The sequence below is a fragment of the Platichthys flesus genome, chromosome 19 (assembly GCF_949316205.1).
Source record: "Platichthys flesus chromosome 19, fPlaFle2.1, whole genome shotgun sequence".
Classification (NCBI taxonomy): domain Eukaryota; kingdom Metazoa; phylum Chordata; class Actinopteri; order Pleuronectiformes; family Pleuronectidae; genus Platichthys; species Platichthys flesus.
In genome coordinates this window covers 5,195,370-5,221,615 of record NC_084963.1, presented here as the reverse complement: position 1 = coordinate 5,221,615, position 26,246 = coordinate 5,195,370, and the positions used below count along the sequence as shown (strand labels likewise).

Sequence of the window (26,246 nt, the reverse complement as noted above, 5' to 3'; positions counted from 1 at the left end):
CTCTTTCACTCGCAGTAGGAGGTTCCTGTATAATCCTTTATTCCCTGTGAAAAGTTTTGGGGATTATTTCACTGATCTGATGAAAGTTTTTGACATCTCTCTTTTTTGTTTTGATTATCAACGGGAGCTGTGCACTGTTATGAAATAGTCAAATGTCTGACTCAATTTCTGTGGGAACCCTCCCAGTTAGTCTGCATGAGACCTGCTTCCCTCCCAGTCCAACTAAAGAGTGTCATAAAAGCCTTTGACACAGAAATAAAATACCATCTATTGTATTTTCACATTTTGGGGGTTTATCTTTTCTCCCCGCTCTCCTCCTTTCCAGATGTACATCACCAGCACCATCAAGACCAAGTCCAGCCGCCTGGCCAAGCCCGTCCTCTGCCTGGGCACGCTCTGTTCGGCCTTCCTCACCGGCCTCAACCGAGTCTCGGAGTACCGGAACCACTGTTCGGACGTGGTGGCCGGATTCATACTGGGATCATCTATCGCTCTGTTTCTGGTGAGAACAGCGGGCAAATGAAAAGTCCCGGGGAGGCGTGGGAACGGGGAATAAGAGGGGAGGAGACTGAAAGAGAGGGGGATGCTCAGAGGTGGATTCTGGTCATGAATTATGAATTATGCTCAAATTATAATAACAATTTCCAGCTTCATCTTGGATCTGACCCAAACCGGTAATTAAATGATTAATCCGAGCTGCAGCAGGCCAGGGTGTGGAGGCGTTTTAAAAGTCAGTCCCGATACAAATGTTTATCCTAAGAATAAGAACCACAGCATGTTTGTATGTAGCTATATAAGAGATTGTTAAATGATACGTGTTGATTGTGGAGAATTAAGTGAGCTGGTAAAGAAAGTAAAAGGAGTATGTCAGGAAGAGGTGATGAGGAGAGGAAGAGAATTTGGATGAAGCAGGGTTTAAAGTGGGCTTGAAGGAGGTTCAGATGCAGGTGAATTTGGAGGAGAGGGAGTAAGTTGAGGATGACTTGGGGGTGGGGGGGGAAGAACAGAGGTGACACTCCTGAGAAACTTGCAAAAGAGAGAGGTGAAGAAGGGGTAGAAGCCCCACAAGAGAGAAGAAAGTTTCTGGTAGTTGGGTTGTATTTAACTCAGAGATGACGCAGGGAACCAGAGATCGTATTTATCTCTTTACACCACATGTCATGATAATTAATAAACTGCAACTTGGACCTGTTATATTAGTTATATTAGTCTATTAGTTTAAAGTCGGGCTCCAGCCTCCTGTGATCTGTTGTCAAACAGCTTCCACGGAAAATTAAATAGTCTTTGTCAAAATCACGGTTTATTCAGGGTGGTGATTATAGCCGAGCCCCTCAAGTTGTTTTGGGGATGAAGCGGGAAGCCCACCGAGGAGAGGAAGGAAGGTGGAGGGAGCCACCTTCCCTCCACCCCCCCCCCCCCCCCCCCCTACACACACACGCACACAAATCAAAAACGATAAGTTTATTGAAGTGTCTCTGAAGCTTCATTACTTGTAATTGCCGATGGGCCCGTGTGTCGGAGCAGGAAGGAGTGTGAAGGAGAGGAGAGGCGGGAGGAGAGGAGGAGAGAAGGAGTCAGTGGTTGGTATTTGAACGTCGGCTGCTGGTGGCTAATGTGATGACTTATTGATTTCGAAGAAAGAGAAGGAGCGATGTGAAATGCATTTACAGGAAAAAACCTGATATCAATCCCAATTTAGTTTGTGGATGTTTTATGGGAATTTGCAGCAGAATCACAAGCTACAGCAAATGAAACTATTTGCAGGTTTTTTGACCAATGTATCATTAAAAGCTGTTTTACCCATTTTAAGACAGCTGCAATTACCACACCTACCCTTTGGAAGCACTAACGGATTTATATAAATTAGATTCTGAGAGATCGTGTCTGACATCAGAGTTAATAAAAATAGATTTTAACATTAGGAAATAACAACAACATAAGGGGATTTGCACATAATCAACCTCTTCCTCATGATTTGTTGCATTAAAGCCAGTAGGTGGCAGTAATTAGTTGTTTGTGGTCAAAAAGCTAATATCTGATGAAAAGGAAACAAGCCACTACAGTCCCTCAATGCTCTTAAAGACTTTTATCAATGTCAGTAATTATATAAAAACCTTCCTGAAACAAGATACAACGACCAGAAATGTTGTGCAGCTGTATTCTTGGTTAAATAGTCCCAGTTTGTTAAATTAAGTAAATTAAGTTCTGCATATCTTGTTTCTCAGGCTGCAAGATTCTTGAATAAATAAAACATGTTGTTCTGTAACTCGGCATCACATGGGGGTAACTGCACGCTGTCATTGGCTAAGAGCAAAGATTTCTGTGGTGCTTTTGGATTTCCACTTATAATAGAGCAGAATCGTTCTCAATTTGAAATGAGATCGTACATATGGATTTAAATCAAGATCACGACTTTTATACAATGAATCTTGCGGACTTACTTGTTTCTAACCCTAACCCCTTTAATTCAATGGAGGAGAATCTGTACAAAGTAGTTCATGGGTTTTGCTATTTAGAGGACAAATTCCCTCTGGACTACAAAAGAAGCTGTTCAGATAATGGAAGATTCAGATTTAAAAGATGCTTTCAGGTTCCCTGTCGTGTCATTTTTACCTGCTCTTGTCTTCGTCGCTTTGTTTTTCTACTTAATTGGTTGTAAGGAGCTAAAAGCCAGTGATCTTCAGTGTCGTCAACGTGGAGCAGCTTTGTCCTTGAAACTTGACGAGGTGGGGGAGCCCCTGCACTCCGCTCTAATGAAGAATATCATTTTCCAATGATTGACCTATAAAAATTGACATCTTTTGAGGCAGTGATCTCCGGGGAAAGATGAAAACAAGGAAGTCAGTCATTGCCTCAGCAGTTTTCAACCTGCTCATTTCCAGCGAATTAACAGCAAACCATGAACCCAAGAACGACTGCCGCTCCCCCCCACACATGGACTTAATGGTCCTGATGAAGCCCATCAAGGTCTTGTCATCTGAGAACTGAGGCGGTTTGATGGACTGCTATCTTGAGGGAGACAAATTAGCACAAAGACGAGTAGAAAGCAGGGATAGCTCAAATCCCCGGGCTAGCAGTGCTCACAGAGAGAGGATCTCTGTGGGCTCATCAAACTGCAACTGCCATTAGTCTTATCAGAGCTTTGTTCTCTGCCAGCAGATTGAGGGATCAGTCCCAAACCGAGGCTCGTGGAGCTCCAGGATGATCCTGAAAACGGGAGACGGAGGCACCTGCTTGATCCCGGACAAATTAGAGGGTCCATGTTCTCATCTGAGGCTGTTAGAGCCCTTTAAATTTAGCATCCTTATCAACTAAACCTCTATTTGAGGCTAGCAACTTATGTAAATCAGTTGCTGCACCATTTTATGCAGGTCAATAACATATGCATGGGGGTCGGCTCAAACTGGACCTGATAATATGGCGCTGCACTGGATCCTGTGTCCAGATAATTTGCAATTTTATATTTCAAAGCTCTATGGCAATAAGCAAAGTTCCCTTTCCTTTTCCCACCTGAGACAACAGATTCCAGATTGTCCGAGTCCGTCTCAGCATCGGGGGACGATGCAGAAAGGACGTAAAGAAAGCAGTCGTCCATGATCTTAGGCTGAAACCCAGAGAAAAGGATGCGACAGGATGTGACGGGATGGTTACGGGACACAAAAGATAGGTCGCATCCCAAAGTAGATGAGAACAGTCAGGTGGGGGAGATAATGGAAATCAGTGTCAGAGTATAGTTGAAAACAAAAGCCTGCCCCTTGAACATTTCCGTCTCGCTCATGATGACTCAGTCTAATCAACTTAAAGTGAGGATTCAGTGTGACAGGGATTTTCATAAAGAATTCATATGTTTTTTTGTGATGTGCAGCCTCTATTGATTCATTCCTCTCCCCTGTGTCAGAAGTACTAGAGAGCAAACTGCTATAAACATGGAAACCTTGAGGTCCTCCAGCGGTGAATCGCCCGGCTTCATTTCCTCCTTTGCTCCTGCCGCAGGGCGTGATTGGCCCGGGGGTCTGGAGGCGGAGGGTTGGAAGGATCTCCTTCAGGCGGCTTTTGTTTGATTAACTAGTCTTGGGAGGGGACTTCAGAAATGCAGCAAAGAAACTGACTAATGGGCAAAAAAACTAGAATTTACAAGTAAATGTAATTTACCAGAATTTTAACAGACGTATAAATGAGGAAACATGTCGGCTGACGTTATTAACACCATGTGTAAACTCACAGTAATAGCTGTTGTAAAAAGAGAGCATGGGCACATCCCTCCAAAATGTCCCAGTTCCCTTTAATGGGAGCTAAATATCTCAGTGGCACTGGAGTTGTTAGATTTAAATCACATTTTAATTGAAATGTTTTTTTCCTTTACCAACAGTTTGATGGGGGATTTATTTCTTTCTGAACAAATAGCTGTTAATTAGCAAATTTGTAATGCTAATACATACAAAATTAAGAGGATGTGCAAGTTAAACAGTATACCCGCTATACGCATCTTAGCCTTATCATTGTGAGCATATTAGCATGCTAATGTCGGCATTATGCTCCAAGGACTGTTTGTCTACGTACATTAGAGCCATTAGCATAGCTCTGACATCCTCTTATAACATGTAGGTGATTTGTCATTTGTCAGTTTGGTCCATGTCCCATCCATTAACACATGAGGAGACGGGATCTATGACGTATACCGCAGCCATCCAGATGCTCTGGCCTTACTTTCACGTCCTCCATCTTTATATACATATTTATAAATGTCTGTCATTGTCAACCTGTCTCACTCTTAACGTTGAACTGTCTCCGCAGGGTCTATGTGTGGTGAACAACTTTAAAGGCCTCCACAGCGCAGCAGCCAAACAGAAGACTGAGGAGTACCGCGGTCTGCCTCTAATGACTTTCCCCCGCGTGGAGAGTCCTCTGGAGACCCTCAGCGCACAGGTAGCTAGAAACACTTAACCCGGGAATCCCAAACAACTGTAATCTCCACAATGTGCATTATCTTTCCCCATTAATTGGTAGAGCTCCCTTGAGGCCTTCAGCTTAAAATACCCCCCCACCCTCTAGATACCTTTAATTTAGTCTAACAGAATTTGGTTTGTTCTGTAATTTGTTGTAATTTACTTTTTCTGCTTCAGTTGGTTATTTCTTAGAATTACCGTGAGAACGAATTGACTCAAGAGAGGGATTCAATATCAATCAAATATTTAGCTCACCATGTGTGTTCTTTCCTTCTATTCTTCCTTTCTATTCTTTCTTTCTTTCTATTCTCTTTTCTATCCTTTCATTCTTCCACACAAAGCAATGACACACGGCCAGATGAATATACAGGCATGATAATTTGCACGCCCACGCTGTCCTCCCTCCCACACACGGACGCACATGCAGTGACCTCACACAGTGATCTCCTCTACCTTCTCCTCTCCACTCCCTTTCCCTCTCCTGTCTCCTTCCATTTCCTTTTGTCTCCCCCTCTCCACCTCTCCTCCTCCCCCCCGTCCGTTCTCAGAACCACTCGGCGTCGATGACGGAGGTCACATGACTAAGGGGGCAGCACCGGGTCACGTTTGCGTCTCCACAGCACTTCCAGACACAATGACGAGGACGCATGCCACGTGGCGCCGATTGCTTGACAAGAAAATTAAAAAAACGAACACTCCTGATATATCTGTTTCATTCACCTGGGGGATAGAAGACACCATGTTTGTAATGGTTCTCATCTAGTTGGGCTTCGGCCCGGTTCAACCCGCCGAGGCCCCCTGAGCGCATCCAAAAATATCACCAGACAAACTCAAGCACAGTTGTTCTTTTTTTTTCCAGATGTTTAAAACCATTTGAAACATGGGATGTGTTTTCCTCCACGGTGCGGTTTGTAGTTAGAGGACAGTGTTTTGTACATTTTTGTATGAGCGAGTGCTGTAGCCTACCCTGACGGTGTTAAACCTGCACACTTCCTGTCAGCTGACTCACTCTGTGTTACATCACATCCTGCCAGGTCGTCGATCACCACCTCCGTCCCTCTGAGTCTGAAAAATCTGCTATGGGAAAAAAAAAAAAAAAAATGTTGATGTTGTCGTTTCCGTGATGTTTGTCATTTGTACAGGAAAAAAAAAGACAGAACCCTTCTTTTTATTATCTCTCTCTCTCTGTACATTACTTGACCGTGTCAGGTCGCATTTTGTAAAGATTTTTGTTAATCTGTAAGACTATTATGATCCGTTTGGACCTGTTTGCCTGCTGTAAACCTGGATATGTTATGGTATCAGTTTAAGTGTTTTGGGGAATGATCCCCTCTCTCTCTCTCTCTCCTTCGGGAGGAAATGACGAGGAAGAGTCAGTGACGTCCTCTGAGTCAGAAAATGGGGTTTGGCGCCCGCTGTGCCACGTTATCACCGACGACCTACGGAAATATCATCTGTTTAAATTCTCTCGATTGGTGTTTGTCTCACCCCCGATTTCCTGATTCACAGTGATGTTGATAGAAATGTGCTCAACAGAGATGTGTGGCGGGGCTAGCCTGCGCCCGATCTACCTGGAGTTTCACTGATTACATTTGAATCCCGATGGAAGACGTTCTAATAAAATATATGTGGAAAAGAAAAATGGGACGGAGACTGATTTACTGAGGCGCGGCTAGCCCTCCTAATGGAAACCAGGCTAATGACTCCTGCTTCACTTTTCCTCCTCGAGGCGCCCCTCCCCCCCCCCTCCCTGAGCCACCAGTGGATTGTGATGCAATGTTGTGACTCCATTTCCTATTGGAAGATAACGCCCAGCATGAACAGAGAAGTCAAGATGTTTTATAAATATTCATGATTTGAATTCTGGTCATTATCATCATCAGCATCATCATTGTGATTACATCTTTTCCTTTGAGAACAAAAAGAAAAGCGTTTCATTTGAAATGCTGCTTATATTTTTTTCTTGGTTTTGTCCACGAATTAAATAGTCAGTAGCAACAACGTGTTCTCGTGTGTTTCTTTTTTCTTTTTATCATGTGTCAGAAATTCACAACAAGCAGGATAACAGGTAAGAATCATATAGAGGCAATGTTAGTATTGTAAAAACTGAAATAACCAAGAGTAGAGGAAAGTCTTAGGATGTGTGATGTGCAACTTTATGAGCAAACTCAACTGAGAAACCTGATTCTTGCATCTTAGAGCAATTCAGGAAAAAACAGGCTTCAAAGAGTCTGTATGTGTGAGTGTGAATCCACTCTGTCACATCCTGGGAGTCTGCTCCTTGCTCTCCACACCATGCCTCTGTCCAGACACACAAACTAAACCCAGACAAGAGATCAAACACAAGCGCAGATAAGTAACAAAACCACAAAACTCTTATTTGGGTTTTCTGTTGACGCATCCTGTTACGACTGAATCGACTCCGGTGATGTTTGTGCCACTGCCGAGCGAAGGTGCACGGACACACACTTACACACGCGCACACACGCACGCTGACACAAAGGAAGCTGAAGGCTCAGCCGGGGGGACTTGCTTTTGCTCCGTCAGGCATTCATTTCAGCCGTGACAGCCTGCGCTTGCAGACACACTGGCTAAATAGATAGGTGTTGCTTGTGTGCCAGTGTGTGTGTGTGTGTGTGTGTTGCAGTAGAATTTGACCGTGCGGTGTGTTTTCAAATTGTCATCCTTGGCTCCACCGAGTGGGCCTCCCTGTCTAAATTGCTGTCCTCGAGCAACACGGGTGAAAAATGGTGCGACGACCAAAAACCAGGTTTCCAGGTTGTGTTCTGGCTATGAACGGCGGCAGGGTGTTGTTTTTCTTAAACGTAATGGAATCCTTTTCAATGAGAGGAAATGACCAACTGCAGGTGAATAGCAATGCCCCCCCCCCACACACACACAAAAAAACCATCAAGCAAATAGATCCTGCACACGGTGTAATGTGATTGCTGTGCCCTGGCTGTCAGCCATCGTCCCTCTGGTTCCACTGACTCATCTTTGTCTGACTTACAAGGGCTCATTACCCATCAGTGGAGGCAAATAGCTTTAATCCTTAAATAAAAGTGGTGATAGGCGTTGAAATCGTCAAGCCTCTGCTCTTCATTGGAGCTGCATTAACTTCCTTTCATTGCCAGAACAGAAAGAGTCGATGCGTACCTACCTGTCCCCAGTTGTCGAGGCGTTCTAATTAAAACCAGAATTAATCGGGCTCCACATTTGACCTTATATATATAACATTATATATATATATATACATACACACTGGAAATTGTGATGTTCATGTTGACCAAAGAAGAAAGGCTGCGATTCGATTAAGTGCAAAGAAGAGAGGTAATTTTTTAATAACGCAACACATCCAAACCCAAACAGAACAGATCTCAGCACACAGGGACTGTTTCAGTGAATTCAGTGGTGAATTATTCATAGTTAGATAACCTGCCAGAGTTCAACGAGTGGTCTGTGTTTACATTAGACATATGATCTCTTATATTTGACAGTAGGGTTGTACCAGAAATGAACTGGCTCGACCAAAGACCACAGGTATCACAGTAAAAGCTTATTTTTGCTTTGGTCCCTGATTAGAAAAGCTGTGGCTCCCTGTTCCTACCAATTTGTACCTTGTAACTTCTCCAGATCACGTGTTGCTGGTCAAACTCTGACAGGTTAAATGATTCCTTATAGGTGCAGCTTGTTCGTAAAATACTCGAGGTGCGTCCGTGAGGTGCAGGACAACATTATACAGTGACCCATAGATAAGGTTTTGTATAGACCACCACACGATGCCAACCAGAGGTGCTTGATGAATACAGAGGTGTCTTGCCAGAACTTTATATCTCTTTTTCTTTTGTTTTTCTATTTTTGTAACAACAGCCCCACCAACCCTGAACGAACAGATCAGAAGTGAATGCCCAAAGTCAAAATTCAAACGCTCAATGTCAAAGGCCAGGGACGCTTAGACGTCAATGGTAAAGTCAACCGATCACCAGCGGGTTGTCTCTCGCCCACCGAAAGATACAAGGTTTAGGCAAGACACGGGGACATTAAGACTTAACTGGCCGGGTTCAACCACAGGTCATTTTCATTCTCAATGAGTCTCGACGTAGGACTCAAGTGAATTAGCCCATTAAGCTTAAATACCAAAGTGTCATCCTATCTATGATCAAGGTATCATCACAGCAAGCAAATCTGTGCCCTTGAAGAGACAAAGCCTAGAGGGGAGGGTTGAAAGGGACAAACGTTAGAGGTGGAGAGGGGGAGGAGATGTAATGGAAAAACCTGCGGGGGTTAGGGAAAAGGGTGAAAAGAAGGTGAAGACAATGGAGGAGAGGATGTTGAGAAGAGGATGGGGATGCACAACTCTTCAGCGACAAGCGAGTGAGAACAGGTTTGGTTCGGGATCCCTGGTTCACCTTTGTTCAGTGCTTCTCGTCTTTTTAAAACACAAATCCCAGAGGTCAGGAAATGTCAGAATAGAGATGCAGATCCTGGGGAACATCTCAGTCCAGCGTTCAGGGGAACTCCAGAGCCTCTGGGAACATCTGACCTCCAGAAATCTGTGGAGGTTCCCACTCCAGAACTCAGGCGAGTGTCCGAGTTACCCGCAAGAGGTTCTGGAATCTCGTCCTGTATCTAATCGGGTTCCTCTGGGGGAAACAAAAATACAGAGGCAAAAGCTTCAGAACTCCGGGAGCGTGTTTGTGTGTTGGTTAGTCTGTTGGTGGGACTGGGTATACTGAGTAAACTGGTTGGACTGGAGAGTAGAGGCCGGACTGGATGCAGTCTGGTTTGCTTGCTGGTTTTCTGACTGGTATTGTTCTAGCTCCCGCTTCCTCCTCATCGCTGACTGCAGCTGCTGCTTGATGATGAGGATTTGACCCTCCAGTTCCGACAGCTCCTGCACCATAGGGTTCCGCCCCGCACTCAGACCGGGGCCGCAGTCCACCATGCCCAGGCCCCGGCACTGTGCCACCCCCTGGCCCGAGCCCCCCTGCCCGGACCCCATCACTCGGCCCAACAGATCGGAGCGACCGTTACTTGTGGTCACTATGGGCATGTGTTTCTCCAGGAGGGGAAGAGAATGGTGAGGCAGGGGTGACGGGGGCGGGTGAGGAGGGTGTTCCAGGTCATTCTGCATCTCTTGTGTGAGGACCCGTCGCCTGTTGCAGTGGGACGACTCTGCAGGATTCCAGGACGCTGACTGGTTGTTTCCCTCGTTGCACCTAGACATAAGACACACACAGAGAAATGTTTTATATATTCTATGCATGTTGACAAAGTGCAATGAGGCGGGACCCAACAATGAACAAGAGAAGTGAGGGGGGGAAAAAAGTTCCCTAAATTGTTGTTATTGTTAAAATGCTCACGTAAAAATGATTGATGGATGCAACCATCGTGATTACTCTCCAAGAAACGGTACAAATGTTCTGCTAAATGTGCCATTAAATGACAAACAACTCCTTTGTGTGTCCTGACTGTTATTTTTCTGCCATTTTTTGTATATTCCATAAACAGTATTTTCAAGTCATGCTTGGTCCATCGCTGCAGACTTCAGTTTTAACCAGAATCCCTCCTTATCTTGTCAAAATAGCACCAGTTTAAATGTTGTGTCCTCCACTTGTGTTGCAATTACTTTGTTGTGATTCCACCTCTGTTAATATGAGCAAAGCTAAGTCCTTGTTGAAATATAATGCAAATAAACAGGATTTTTTATTTTGTGGTTGTAATGGTTAGGCCTCCACAAGCGGGTAAAAAGGAAAAAGAGGAAAAAGGACCTTGACTGGCCTACAGGTGGAAATCAAATTCGTGTCCAATTAGTTTCCTCCAGCTCCACTCCAGATCCCACCCACCTTCATCTTTAAGCTAATGAGCACCAGCAGGAGTAACATGGGCTGAGGGGGTGAGAGCGTCAGTGTGACACAACATTGTGAATGTCATGTTCTTATTCAGAATTAAACGTATATCAGCCGACGCTCAGGATCAAAACAAACCGTTCTCTTCAAGCCAGAGAGCGACGGAGGAGCCGAGTGATTCACATCCTCTCTCCATTGTGCAGCGTTTGTCCTGCCGCCTCCTCAAATCATTTATTCTGCATAATCCAGTTTCACAGAAGCACCGCGAACCATGAAGGAAAATATGTAAACTTTAAGCTACTTCACTCGAGTTTTAGAGTTAGACAAACTCGAGGTGGGAGCAGATGTGTCAGTTCATTTGAAGGCTTCGACCATGAGATGAAAAGATAACTAATTTAAAAAACGGTTGAAAAGAAGAAGGTCAGAAGAAAGTGGCATGTGCAACACGTGATTGTTTGTTACATGAGGCTGGTGTCAAGGTTAAGAGAGACGGGATTTAACAAATGTTTGTGCTTGATTCTGAATAAAGTTATTACTGCAATGTTCTATATTCAATAGTGAAAATATCAAAATTATTAGATGTTGTGGTTGGTTTTGATTAAATGTAATATTTACAGTATGCACATTTACAGAGAAACTGACTTTTTATGGATATAAGCTTCTGACATACCACAGTATATAAAGGCCAATATGATATAATATATACTTTACTCCCTGATAACTTAATGTAATCTTTATATTGCTCTTAAAATATTTGTGATCTGAACTTATTTTTATTCTTTTTATCCTTATAACACCATTTATATTCAATAATATTCTTGTAACCTTTATATCATCTGATCATTTAAATAATTGTAAATCGTTCTATTTTATGCATTTATTACTTTGCTGTGTATAAATAAGGTTTATTGTAATTGAGCAGAAAAATTAACAGAACATTTTCCAATCACCAAGTCAAACGAGTCTCTTCAGGAATGAAAGGGCCTGAAAACTGGAAATCAGAAAACAAGAACATAAAATAATCTTAAAATCATATTTTCAGCTTTTGACACACGCGGCAGCTGTGCCAGCATCACGGCTGCAGTGAACGACAGCTTATTATACAAATGTAGTTTACATTATCTGATAATAATTCTGCTGAGCGTGACCTCTGCTCAGGTTTAGCTCATCGGCTAAATCCCTCCACCATTCACACCTCTCAGATTCCTCCACATCATTTCCAGATAAAACTGATCCGGACGACTTCCAATTTGCAGGGATGACAGTTTCCTCTCATTAGGATATTCCAAAGGCTTAATTTACATTTTCATAAATATTGATTGACCCCACATGCAGTTATGCACGTCCCTGGGACCAACGGCAAACCCACACTTTATAGATGCAAACCAAATACAGAATCCAAGGCTAACCAGAACTGCCAATAACCGCTGTGTCACCGCTGACCGCTATTTCCCAGTCCATCTGTCGGTACAGATGTTGCCAGTGACAGTCAAAACAAGACGTGGATGTGGCTGCAGCCTTGTGAATAGGGAGGCTGTCCTTCAAAGAGCAGGACACAGGTGCAGCACACAGATATGAAGTGTCCCCAGGTCTCCAGCAGCTCTGGGCTACAGATTTGTGCAGCTTCTTAACTGACCTCTTCGTCACCCCGTGTAAAAGTTCAGTCTTCTCATATTAAAAATTGTTAAATATATTATTCGGAAGCTCTTATCTGATGTGAGCACCTTAACACAGAGTTTGATACTAAACTAACGTGCTCTCCTCGGCCGTCAGAGTGTTTCAGGCTATCGCAGACATTTTGTCTACATACTAAAAAATGAAATATGGTTCCATTGTTAAATATCTGGTGGATACAGTGCTGCAGTGGTAGCACTGAAACCCAAAGGACCTCTGGTGTATTTTCCCCCAAGCAGGATGAAATGTGGTCCTATTTGAAAACAGCTTGCAATAAACAGCAGGTTTCTGCAGGGACATGGATGTGGCTCAGGAGGTAAAGTGGGTGAGTAGAGTGAGACCACTTACCAGATGGTTAGAGGTTCAATTCCACACTCCCCCTCGTGTCGAAGTGGCCTTGGGCACGATACTGAACCACAACAGTTTTTATGTGTGAGCGGAAAAACTGTACTGTGAAGCTTGGTGAGTGATCAAAACTGGAAAAACGCTATAAAAACACGAACTGTTTACCATGAAGAATATGATGCTGATAAGTTGTGACTAGCAAACAACGTGCAGCCATGACACCGACGTGATTTGACGTATACGAGTATGAGTTTGACGGAGTGGGTAATCTATCCTCATTACCACAGGCGTCCCTCACACGGCCTCAGCTCCATAATTATCACGTGTACTTAATCCCCACTTTGAGTCCTCCACCTGTGTGTCCCCTCTGAGCGAGCGCTGCTAAGCAGGGATATCGGTGAAGCAGAGCGCTGCACCAATTTCTCATGGAGGGTAATACAATCTTCCGATCAGCAAAAGGTGGAGGGTTGTTTTGATCTCTCTCCTCCGTAAGAAACTAGTCCCTCCGCTTCAGAAATGCTCATTCGATAAAGAGCAGGTTCCAGAGTGATGTTGTGAAACGAGCAGAGTGTTGATGAAAGTCGGGGGGCGGGGGGGTTATGTAACTAATCTGAACACATGCAACATTTGAAAAGTCACAGAAACTGCCCCAAAAAGAAGCTTTTCCTGATTTACCAAATCTCCGGCTCTCCCGCCCGCTGTGCCGAACAATACTCCGGAACATCAGCGTGAGATTATTTCCCCCGACTGATAATTAGCTTCCAGCTGATTCAACCATTCTTCTCAGGTTCTGATTCAAGACGGGGCCTCTCATCCGACACTCGGCTGTTAATTGATGTCCCTTCTTAGCCTGATCATTTGGCCGGTGGCCTGCTGTGAATGCCTGAGTCAGTTTGCAGTGTGAATGGAGGCTACAGGTTAACATGTGATTCATAATGAGACCCCGTGATTCAGCAGCAGGATTTAACTTTATTTTTAGCTGTGAAAAGTGTAGTTCTGAATAAAAGTTTCTAAGTATTTTAAGTGTTATTTCAGGCAGAGCACCTGTGTCACATTTTAGACGACTTGGTCCAGGAGTCAAAATTATCCTGATTTAAAGGAGGTTAGGTGTTTCCTACAGACAGCTGAAGCTTCTCCTCTTCCTCCCACTGCACAGAGACCAAGGCAGAATAACCCAGATGTGGCTGCGGTGATGTTTTTATAGGATCCTTAAGTGTGTGTGTGTGTGTGTGTGTGTGTGTGGGTGTGTGTGTGTGTGTGGGGGGGGTCATGTCTTCCACACACACCTGTTACACCCAGTTTCCTGTGTAGGCCCCATTCTGTCAGTCCACTGGTGCAGAGGCCTTCACCTGGTCTGAACCCAGAGGTGAGTTTAATATCTCATTTATTACCACTGACACCTCATGGTTCGGCTCAGGTTGTTTACGCTGCTCTGGCTTCACTGTTTCAGTTTCATGACAAACATAAATCTGTCTTCCAGTTTGCACTGTCTATTTATTCACCTCAATGGGATATTTATTAATATATTTACACGGTATGTGTATTTATTTGTTTTTTAACATTGTTTGAGTTCTTCTCGTGTTTCTTTCTGGCACATTTTTACCTTGTTTTCACCTTTTATTTAAAATATGATTGATTCCAGTGCATAAACTGAACCAGTCTCTGGCTTATTTAACTCTCATGGTTTGAAGTGGTTTTGGGCTGTGTCTGATATAGAATATCTTTCCCCTGCTGGCCCACTTCAAAAGGAATATATATAATCTTCCTCCACAATGTATTAATTGAACTGTTTGATTCTTTAAAGTATGAATGTCATTTCCTAGATCCTCAGAACACAGCAGTGGCCGTGTTTTACTCAAACCTGGTTCTAGTTATTCACTTTAGTCGAAAGATCTTTCCCTGGTGTAGAGGCGCTCTCAGTGTCTCACCATATGGTCACCTCAGTGTGATCGATAGTTTTGAGTCACATCTCACATGAGACTGGTTTTCTTAGAGGTCAAGGTGAAATTCCAACGCTCCTGTTGCATATTCTTGAAGGCAGATTTTAACGCCCCCCTGCTTATTAAGCAGTTAGCAGTCATTTTGTTTTGGGGGGTGGGGGGGGGGATTAGCTCTCTCAGCAGAATCCGCACAGCTCCTTGGATTCGTCGAGGCCTCCTCTGCCAAATCCAAGTGTAAAACCATTTGCTCTAAGTGGTCTTTGCAGGTAATTCTCACAGAAGCTGATAAGACCCAGAAATTATCCAGGACAGCCTTATTTGGCCCGGAGATATTAAATTCATACAAAGCGGTGTTTTTTTCCGTGACGGTGACATTACCTCTTCTCGGGTTTGGTAACGGTCGGTAGTTTGTCGTCCGTGAAGACTGTGTTGAGGGCCCGGTGTAATCTCTGGAAAACAAGCAACATGTAGCTGTCAAAAGCTTAAATGTAAATGCATAAATAGAATAAACAAATGTGTAAATACTTTGTCAGTTTCTTTCTGATTATAAGGATATGGAAAGACTGTGTATGTGTGTGAGAAAGAGAGATAATGTTTTTGTCTATAAGTTTTGAATCAGTGCATGATGCTGCTGATGCTTTTAATTTGAAGTTTGGACTTTTAGTGGAGCCTTTTCATGTTCTTTAAAAGTGATCAGTCCTCTGTGCTCGGCCCTGGCGTGGATTGGGTTCCTACCTGGCTCGTGTGCAGCCAGTACTTGAAGCGCGGCTCCTTGACCCTCGGGATCACCAGCTTGTACACGATGTGTTCTGCCACCGTGGTCACCAGAGACAAGGCCACGCCCACGCACAGCATCACAAACAGACCGGAGAAATGCTTGATGCCCATCTGCAGCGTCTGGAGGGAGAGACACACAAGAGTTTTCAGAGTTCGATCCATCGTCTTTAATGGGGGAGTAGAACTGTTTACTGGTAAAGCAGGGACGTAACCAGACAAAACATTGTAACATTGGAAAACTGATAAACTTGATTATTAGTTTGAATTAGTCTTCAAACTGGGGCTAGACGATGTGGCCAAAAATTCTCTGGCGATAAAGAAACGTCATATCAGTCAATATTCATAATTTATCAGAACAAATGTCACATTTTCATAAGTTTAAAGACACATTTTCTCTCCATGGTTTGTGTATTTTCCTGCAGACAAGCAAAATATTCGCACACAACACAGCAGTTTAAGCTCAAGGGATCCATGATGGCAATGACACTGAAATGTGCAGGAGTCTTATTTGTGTTTGTACTGTAATAAAAAAATAATAGAGAACAATGCTGGGCCGCAGCCTTATCTTCCAGAAGCAGATGTTTTCCATGGAAGGAGCTTTAAGTTCCTGTTTGCAGAATGACTTCCGCAGCAAACACAGTTGATGATAACACTACTGTTATTGCATTATTAAAATTTTGCCATGATGTGTAAACCTAGTGACCCGTTCACCCCAGTCTGAGCGGGAGTCATGGGCAGACATTGTTTATATAAAAATAACAATTATATTTAGAAAACAGTTTCCGTCAGAGGAAAAGCTGCACCGAATACAAATGTAAGGTGTAAAGTCTTTCTCTTGAAATGGATGATGAGACTTTGGATTCTGAAAAAGTGGTTTTTGTTTACGAGATTAGCTGGATATGCTAATTTCCATCTCTTCTCCCTATAGATCTAAAAAGGCAAACTGTGATAAAATATAACAACCTCATTGTCTCAAATAATTAAGGTGTCTTATAGAAACTGACCGTAAAACAAATAATACATAGTGGCAATTAGCTTTAAAAATGCATTAAAGTAGACTTAAGTCTAATTAATATGTACAGCACTGATTCGGACAAGGTATTAAACGACTAGTTTGTACATATGTGAATTCTAAAATATAAAAATTAGTTATGAGACACGTTTCTCGGACATATAAATCAAAAGTTTCCCTTAAATTGCTGACATTTCGACAATATGTTCCTTCTCAAATCCGGCTTTGAAGAAAAAACCCTTCGCAGCTTTGTCCTCTGGGATATCAAACTTCTCTCTGAGATTATGATTCTGTCCTTCTGTTCTGAATGCACCACACACAGAAACGTGTTTATCAGTCTACAGGTGTAGTCATCTCCGAGTGTAATATCACACTTCTCATAACCGACCGCTTGCTGCTTGTTACTGCAGACGCACAGAGTCTCTCTCTTTTCACTGCAGAGTCGGTGTCACGTCAGCGGCCGCTGCAGCGATTGCATTATAAAGTCGTGTCGGAATGGAATACATGATGGATTCCAGACATCATGGCAGCATTGTGGCGTTGGCGAGCTTTGGCGGTAATGACATTTCGCAGAGTGGTAGCTGATGATTCGTGGGAAGTTGTGCAGACGTTAGAAGCATGTGACAAAAATGAAATTAAACAACTGTAATTTTGCAACACACACTCCCCATCTCTTTTTAGTTAATTGGTTAATTGGGAAAAATATGCAGTGAATTCTTGCATAAATCCCACCTCTCGTCACAGTGATGTCACGTTTGGCCCTTTTAATGATGGCTAATTGGATAAAATATCATTTATTGGTATTGATTGTATTATTCTGAACGGGATCAACTCCTCTGAGGGGTGACAGAGAGCCGGCTCGGTGCCAGCAGAGTTTGGCTGCCTCGCTGAAACCAATCCATCACATTTCTTTTTTCTTTTCTTCCTCATCTTTTCTGGATCGGCTGCTGCTGCTGCCGGTGTAGCAGTCAGTCATCGGAATAACAGATTGCCCAAAGGAAAAAATTGCTGAGCAGGACTAAAGCGAGCCAACCTTGTCAGTAACTCATATCCTGCTTTTATCACATGCATTTCCCGGTCATGTCCACCAGTGTTCATTCTGACAGCTCGTTTTACCAAATATTCTACTGCATGTGCAACACTTTTGTTGGACTTTCTATGTGGAAAGGAAGTGTGTGTTTGTGTGGGTTCCGCTAACATTTCTATTCGAGGGCCCGGTTGTTCAGGATGAGAGCAGCACTTGATTGATTTCACCTTCAGATTTACTTTTGCTTGCACTCGAAACCCTGCGCTTACACTCAAATAGTGTTGTGCTTGTGCGTAGATTTGCTCTGATTTGTGTTTTGTTGCTTGCACAAATTTGGAGTTACTTAATAGCTTTGGAATCTCAACACCGCTTTGAAACGTCGGTATTGAGCTTCCCATCCCCACTTCACATACATAGGTTCATGGAAAAAGTGCAAGGATTAGAGCTGGAGCACAGGAAATCTATCAAAGCAACAAAATATCTGAGGGCAAGTGCACAGTTTGAGCACAAGAGGAGCAACTACAGTATCTCAAGAGAGGAAAGAAACCCAAAGGTGTTAGGACCAATTTAAATTTATACTGTGATTTCTGAAAGGCAGTCATCTTGATGGAAAGTAAAACTACACAATACATGAAGCAATATCCCTGGTGAGCAGCTTCCTCTGCCATCGCTACTGTCATAATGCTGCAAAATGAAATGTACCTGGAGCAGTTTAAACGTCTGCAGCTGTGGGACTGCATCTACAAGCACGTCTGGTTACACAATGGAAAAATGATTCACTTCAAACTGTGGCCCTGCGCTGCAGCACTTCTGTTGCTCTTATGAGCCTCATAAGTTGGTGATTTACATTTATGTGCCGGGTGCTTGGACGACGCTGTCATTCAGCGGCACACACCATGAGTGCTTCCTAATTAGATGGGGGTTATATTGCCTGTCACTATGTAGCTAAGAAAATAAATAATAGAGAGAGTAAAAGTAGAACCACGAGAAGAACACACGGGCCAGAGGAGGGGACGCGAATTGACTTCTCAACTCGGGCTTGAAAGTGGAGAGTTTGCAGTCTGCGCTGAGCTCGGAGACACTTTTGGGGATTTCAAAGTCACAGCTGGGTGGAGAGATGGTCGGGCTGCTCGGAGAGAGCTGAGTGCTTTGTAGCAGCAGTACAGCTTGGACCAAGGGGCCCGGAGTGCTTAGGACGGATGTGACGGGGACACAGCTTGGTTAGCAGCTGGGGGGGTCAGGGGCCAGGCCGTGAATTAGTAGGGAGCAATTACTGTACATAGAGGGTTGTGCAGGCGGAAAGTAGAGCCAGAAAAATGACGAGTCCTTGGTGTTTGAAGGGCTTTGTACAATAGACCTCCATCATTGAAGATAACATGGACATGAAAGCTTCTTCTATTCTATCATGAAACATTTGAAGAAACCAGAAGTCCAATTTTTCTACTAATTGGTTGCAAATCTCATTTTTTGAAAGGCTCCACTTATTACTTTTATAGTTGAATCACATTCAAGGGCGATAATGGAAAAAACAAGATTCAAAACCTCGACACCCTCTGAAGCGTCTCCATCATCAGAAAGAACACATTAGCCTGTGACGTGTGTAGCGTGTGGTGCTGTCCTACCTCGGTCACAGCGAAGCTGCGCTTCCCGCAGGGCACGACCTTGTACCATTTGTCATGCAGCGTGTCCATGAAGCCGTCTGACTTGTACTGACTCACAAGCTCCGAGAAGTTGGAGGTGAGGGGGGAGTTCTGCGGGAGGCCAATGCCGTAGCCTGCCGGTGGACAAACAAAACCACACAGTAAAGACTCTTCAGCAGCGATTCCTCTGTTACAACATGCACTGCAGCTGGTTCACTGCCGTGCACAGGAAAGGTGATTCCTGCCAAAAGAAGCTGTCAGTGTATCTGGGAGTTTCGCAGCATGCCCAGAAAGTGTGACAGACTCCGCAATGGCCAATTACAGAAGTAACTGGCCTTGGAAGGAAGCGCACGGATTGATTTGAATTGCATCCTGCAGGCTTAAGAGGTGCATTAAGTAATTAACAACAATGCAGGAATGTGGGACTGTGGTGGCCTGTAATGAAAGCCTCCACCACAGGGAACGTTTTCACAGGAAGAAGAAGAGGACGCTCGCTAAATGGATCAGACATTTAACAGTCGGCAGGAGAGACCAGTCAGCTTTTGAAAGAAGGCAAAAGATGAACTGACCTGCAAATGTTTAGTGAGGGATATTGTTAAAAACACTCATGGCCCTTTGTTCTACAAAAAGACCTCTTCGAATCAAGACTAAAACATATTTGCAGCCAGAAATCAGACTGTAGTTTAAGCTTTAGTTAAATAAACATGTATGGTTTCACCCTAATGCTGGATAAAGAAACTTGTCTGACTTTTAACCATGTACAGCCAATGGAAGCTGGAGTCTTGGCCCAGAAATCTGCGGTTGCCAGCCAAAGGCTCACTCGTCATCAATAGTCGATAGGCCCTATAGTAACCGATACCCTATTCATCAACAAGATACATATTGAATATCATTATAGATCCTAGATGAGCAAATGATGAGAAGCCCTCAGGCGTTACCTTCGATGGCAAAGGGTTTTCCAACCGTCAGTGTCTTGCACTCTGCGTCGATGGAGACCTCGTAGTCCAGCAGAGCTTTGTCCATGATGAATGCGTCCAGCCTCTGAGGGTCGGCCCTGGAAGCAGACACAATCACAGTGCAGTGCGAGCGCAACACAAAGTCACACACTCTGCCTCATGCACTCCAGATCAAAACAAACACTGGAGATTTATTTTCATATTCTGTTGTCGTGCTATTTTGAAAATCAGGCAAATATACGGACTTTTATTTTGTCTTCAGACTATTGCAATGATGAAAAAGAGGCTTTGACCTGAGAGACTATGTACATGACATGAAAATCAGATCCCACGTCACGCATCGCGCTGACAAATATAACCACAGCGCTAACACAAATCGTACCTTCTGGGAATAAGCCACAGAGACACGCACACATTTTCAAACAACCCCTCTCAAACTCACATGAAAAATTAACCTTTAACACCCCCGAGACATAAACTTAAAAGAACCTGTGCTTACTGCCTCTTTTCCCTCCTGGGCTGCTACTCCTAACGTTTCTCCTGCTTTTGTCCTCACATCACTCGTTTCTGCGTCAGTTTGATTTTATGCTTTTCTCTTCATCAACACGTATTGAAGACGACTCGACTCAACATGAGGGAAACTGAAAGCGTTGGATGAATTGTTTTGCTTTGCGGCGTTGGGCGATTTTAAAAGACACTTTCAGACGGGCACTTTGCAACAATAACAAGACAAATTAGATGCAAATGATTCAGTGAATTTCTCTTCGCAATATTTCTCCTCGTCTGAACCTCATGTTTCTCAGTCTCTCGTTTTCCCCCTGATCTAGTCGTACGTCATTTAAATTCCTGACAGTTTTTTCGGTCAATTTATTCATAGTCTTCCCTCCCTTCACAGCGGAGCCTGTGTTCAGAGGTGAGATATTAAGTCACAACGCTGCGAGGATTCACTAACCAACAACAAAAAATGTCCTGACTGCCTGAAAGGCTAAAAAGAATCTTATTTCACGATATACTCTTGCTTTTTTAGTTTGTTATCAAAGACGTATTTTAAGTCTATATCTTCCACCCACGAGCTCGATGTTCGTTATCACAGCTTGAAGGAGCGAGCAGCTTCTGACCTTGGTCTTTCCACCGAGTATCGACCTGACTGGGTTTGGGTATTTTATGATCTGCACCGGTACCCTGACATCAACCGATTTACGAATGTGATTAAAAACGCTTAGCTTTCTGCATCATCTTCCTGCAGCAATGCTTGACAAATCAGTGAATGTGTGTATCGGCATCCTGACTGCCTGAATTGAAAATGCCTCATATGACAGGGACACGATTCTGTAGCGCTGCCATACTTTATGTGAGGCGATGCAGGACGCAGCAGCTCCATTCATCTTAAATCCTTTGGAGTTGATCGGGGGAAAGTCTTCAACATGAAGTGAGACCAGTACGAAGCCATGTTGAAAACGCTCCATAGTAAATTCAGCTTTGCGTTCAAGGCTGAGCTGTGGTGTGAGAAACTCTACGCTGGAGTATAAGAGCGGAGTTTCCTCCAATATCTCCTGCTCCACTTTAATGAGAAAGACAAAACGCTAGAAGAGAGTTGGCTGAGGCCTGATAATGCACCAGTCAGCACTCTTTCTCCAAATGCTCTAATTACCCAGCAGTTGAAGTTAGTTGGTTGTAGCTGGTATTAATTGCTGTCGTGAACTTTTTAACTTCAAATCCATGATGTGGTTGACGTAGATTGTTTGCAAACGGGATCTTGAACTCAGTGAGATTACCTTATTTATGATAAGGCTTTAGAATATAATTGATTGAATGAAACCCTATCTTGGTCAAGTTTTAAAGTATAAGATTTTAAAACATGTCTAATAAAACATTTGTCCCATGTTGCAGTCAAGACTATAGAAGTCAACTAGAAGTACGCAGAGTGAGCAGATACTTCCACATACAAAGTCTTGTGGTGATCCATCCAGTGATTTGGGCGTAGTCCTGCTAACTAACAAACCCAGTTGAAACATGACCTCCTTGGTGAAGGTAAATATTTACCAGAATAAGGATTTGAGCTCATATAAAACAATGAAATGATTTGAGGCTGATTCACATGATACATGTTGCTCTCTGTATGATAAAGTAAGTGATAAATAAAGCCTGGTCCCTCTGGGGAGTGAAGTGCAGAGTATTCAAAGTGGCGCCGGGGCACACTTGTTTGATGTCTTGTTCTCTTATGCTAATTTCCCAAAGATGACACTTCTCCTCTAATCAGCAATTTTACAAGCTCAGTAACAAAACCCTGTTTGATCCATTCAAATTGTGTCCTAACCAGCCTAGACCAGCATTCCAGCTGCCTGCTCTCACTATACTATCGCTTTGGCTTGACGGGGGGGATGCCAGTTGAATGTTGAAGCAGCTTAGGGAGGATGACAGCCATGGCAGAGGAAGGAGGAGGCTGAGATCTGAATGGGAACGGGCAGAGTTGCAGTGGGGACGACAACAGAGAGGATGCAGTTTTTTGTCAACCTAATTTTGACTATGGGCAACTTAAAACAGAAAGATCTAAAATGAGAGATCATTTGTGCAACCAGAGAGAAGATGTTTTTTAGGGGAATGGGGACAGCGAGAGAAAACTGTTTCAGAGATTCCACAGAGTTTGATTCTATCTGTGGTGGTGGTTGCCAGTGGGTGCTGAGCAAATCGATGCACCGCGCACAGCTTTACCATCAAATAAAGCAATGGAGCAAGACACTTTATGTTATTATGAAAACTGTCAGAAAGTTTTGGTTCATTACGCGACTCTGGCGAAACAATTCGACTGCGGCTGGCCAATCGCACAATTAATGAGAAAATCAGCTTAGATGAGTTTAGCGTATCAGCGTATATAAACCGCCATCTTACTTGAGCTGATGGATGCCGCCTGGCGTGGCCGGGACATTGTATCTCCTCATGTACTCGTGCATCTCGGGGAAACTTTTCTTGAGGTAGTCCTCCGCGCTGCTCTCCCTCACCGTGGCGAATCGGAATCCCTGAGAGGGATGGTGCAACTGCAGGAAAGAAGAAAGAAAGTGAGGTGCTTCTTCTAAAACGCTCTGGACAAGTATTTAATATTGATCAATGGCCCGACTTCTTCTACTGTTCTGGCCGGTTTCTCGTATTTTTAGTCGGTGTTAGATTCCCGCTAGACTATGGACTAATTTCTTTCCTTTCACCCAACTCTCAATATTCCTGCACTCTTGTGATTCAGAGAGTCGGTGAGCGGGAGAAAATAATGAATTACCTTACCCCACTTGCTCTTACAGGGGTGGTTTAATTAAAGGATATATTTTCTCACACAGTGAGAAGAGCACAGAGGTATAAAGCTCATTAATGCTCAACATTAGGTACATGTATGGATATGAACAGAGCATTTTGTCCGTACTCTGGAGTAAATTTCTTCCATATCTATGAAATCCTTGATATAAAATAATCACAACTGCAGTTCTTGAAAAACAAGGGAATCGAGAAGTTTTTTTTTAAGGCCTTTCAATCTTGCACCTTTCTGACTTCTGTACCTTTGGGTCGTGAATCCCTGAAAGTTGTTCGTAGGTCTTCTCCCCGACCATGACGGCAGCCAGGTTGGCGGTGTACGTGGACAGACAGAACAGACAGAAGATGGCCCAGAGGTTCATCAGCAGCCGGCCCGTCCAGCACTTGGGCGTCTTGATGGCCACGGTTCGCCCGAACAGGATGGCGTAGCACACGTTGAGCGCCGAGGAGAAGGAGAACACCCGGTGGCGGTTGCGTCCTCGCGGCGTCAGGCCGAACGGGCTGTGCCACTCGTACAGGGTGAGGAAGACGGCGGTGACGTGGAGGGAGACGAAGATGCCGAGCCACATGGACCAGTGGAGGGGCCACATGAAGGCCCCGATGGGTGCAGCTGTGTCACGAGTTCGAACCTGGGCGGGGGGGGGGCAAAGGAGTGAAAACCTTATCTTCACCTGCTTCAAACAGTTATAACATGGTGTAGGGTTAAAGAGTGAGAGTATTTGTTTGTGAAGTCTGTTTTTGACACATTTGTTCATTAAGAGGGAAAATATGGTTAAAATGGAAATAAAAACACATCAGATAGTAGAGAAGACATCTACTGTGAATGAAGCTGTGATCAGAGGAGGAGAGGAGAGCGTGGTTACCACCGGCTCTTCGCTTGTCAACCGGTGGGAAGAGATATAATAATTGCAGCCGAAGCATCACATCACAAAGCTAAACGTATTAACACTGACCACAACCAAACCAAGCGGAAAGAGTTGAAGTGAGTGACGGAGAACTGAGAACGGATCGGGCCAAAGAGGAACAGAAGAGGGAAATAAGAAGTGGAGAAGAATCTGCATCTAATGAGGAGGAGAAGAAGAAGCGAGACAAAAGGAAAAGAGCAGCACTGACCAGAATTCCCAGGCTGGTGGAGAAGAAGGGCGAGGTGAAGTCGATGACTTGGCTTCTGGCTGAGTTGATGCTGAAAGAAGTCACCGCCAGCTGGGCAGCGCCGCTCAGCAGGTCGCCCACCAGTCCCGTCCAGCGACCGTTCTTGAACCCGCCATACTTCCCATCGCCGACGATGTAGAGGTCGAAGCTGAAGCCCATGTCCTCCGCCAGCTTCTCCAGCAGGTCCACGCAGTATCCGTAACAGCACTTCTTCAGCACGGTGGGAACGGTTCCGTTGGGTCCTGCGAGGTTGTGGAACAGCCCCTCCAGCACTGCAGATTCATTGCTCAGTGGGTCGAGGCACAGCTGGCCGGCGGGACACAGCCCGTCCCCGTCCACCTCGCGGGTGAACACAAACGGGTGCTCCACCAGCGTCACCACCCGCATGTGCAGCCGCGCGGATCGGCGCCAGTCGCCTCCGACCCCGGAGCCCGCATGGCTCGGCCAGGCCCCCTGGTCCATCAGAACTCTCCCCCTGCGCCAGCGTCCCAGGCGGGTCCAGGTTGGCTGGCCAAGGGGGTCCAGCTGGAGGGACCAGATGTAGTGATGGGCCTCGGAGACCACATTCTGGCTGTGACTTTCTTTGGATATAAAGCCGCTCTGGCCCTCGAATGTTGTGTTGGATATGAATCTGAAGGGAAGGAATGGAAGAAGGGGGAAGGTGGTTGGAAGGAGGAAGGGAGAGACAGAGGAGTTAGAAGAGATTATCCAAGGTTGTATCTTTAATCTAGAAATGAGTGACAGAAATTGTGCAGATCAAATAAAACATAAAACATAATTATCTTTAGCTTTTTAAAGGAACAGTTTTCAGAGTTGTATTTGGAGTCAAGATCTTTAAGAACTCTTATAGACTTGACTCGGTGACAATGTGCTTGAATACAACTCAATAAACAACTATCTGTGCTCCACACTAAATTCAAAGTTTTTAACAGAGTACTAAATAGTATTATAAACATGGTGGACTTCAAACTAAAGTAGACTACTCTTACACACCATACTCTCAAGAGAAAATAATACACAGCTAAACAGATACCAGCAGATGCCTTGCTCAAGATGCAAAAGATATTCACATGTATACTCTCTTACCAGGATTTCTTATCCTCATTAACCTACAAGTTGGAAACATCTTTCAAGCTCCAAAGTAAATCAGCTGATGACCGTCTGAGAGGACTTTGTTAACTACTTGATTTTAGGCTTCAGAAAGGGCAAGAGTTGTTGTGTGTGTGTGTTCATGTGTGTGTGTCCGTGCACGTGGACACCTGGGACCTAAAGGAAGACATTCTCTCAGGTCTTTTCCGATGATTGAATAAAAAATGTGTTTTTTCTAGTGAAGACAGAAAGAAACAGAAACGCCGATCACAACTTACAACCTGATAATGCTGACCGTGCAGTGCTGCCACCTACTGTACTCATATCAGTGTCATTTATAATCATGCTTCTTATTATCTAGTCTTGCATTGGTGTGTGTTCTGTATCTAAAGTCTCACACTTTCACCTTGTCTTTCTATTTAATGAGACTTTCAGAGGGTGAGTTCATGGAACACAATTCAACTCATGCAATCAAATTAAGTGGAGGATGCACAGCAGCTAAATATCTTCCCTGCTTGCTTGGCTCGCTCTATTGTTCGTTT

General features: G+C 44.1%; 2 protein-coding genes across 3 annotated transcripts in view; one reads left to right on the top strand and one right to left on the bottom strand.

Moving 5' to 3' along the window:
- Positions 1 to 6,938, top strand: part of plppr1 (phospholipid phosphatase related 1) — a 35,426-nt gene extending 28,488 nt beyond the window's left edge. The window contains exons 6-8 of one of the 2 annotated variants that reach the window (XM_062413493.1): positions 326 to 502; positions 4,795 to 4,926; positions 5,495 to 6,938. In XM_062413493.1, coding sequence (XP_062269477.1) covers positions 326 to 502; positions 4,795 to 4,926; positions 5,495 to 5,527 — 342 coding nt within the window. In that variant the 3' untranslated portion in view covers positions 5,528 to 6,938. Of the gene's footprint in view, positions 1 to 325; positions 503 to 4,794; positions 4,927 to 5,287 lie in introns of both variants that reach the window. The other variant, XM_062413494.1, reaches the window with a different exon arrangement.
- Positions 6,939 to 8,262: 1,324 nt separating this feature from the next.
- grin3a (glutamate receptor, ionotropic, N-methyl-D-aspartate 3A) overlaps positions 8,263 to 26,246 on the bottom strand; it is a 36,875-nt gene continuing 18,891 nt past the window's right edge. The window contains exons 3-10 of the mRNA XM_062412984.1: positions 24,577 to 25,246; positions 23,709 to 24,092; positions 23,056 to 23,201; positions 20,149 to 20,264; positions 19,193 to 19,344; positions 15,490 to 15,651; positions 15,133 to 15,203; positions 8,263 to 10,165 (exon numbers count right to left, since the gene is read on the bottom strand). Of these exons, the coding sequence (XP_062268968.1) occupies positions 9,622 to 10,165; positions 15,133 to 15,203; positions 15,490 to 15,651; positions 19,193 to 19,344; positions 20,149 to 20,264; positions 23,056 to 23,201; positions 23,709 to 24,092; positions 24,577 to 25,246 (2,245 nt within the window). The 3' untranslated portion in view covers positions 8,263 to 9,621. The remainder of the gene's footprint in view (positions 10,166 to 15,132; positions 15,204 to 15,489; positions 15,652 to 19,192; positions 19,345 to 20,148; positions 20,265 to 23,055; positions 23,202 to 23,708; positions 24,093 to 24,576; positions 25,247 to 26,246) is intronic.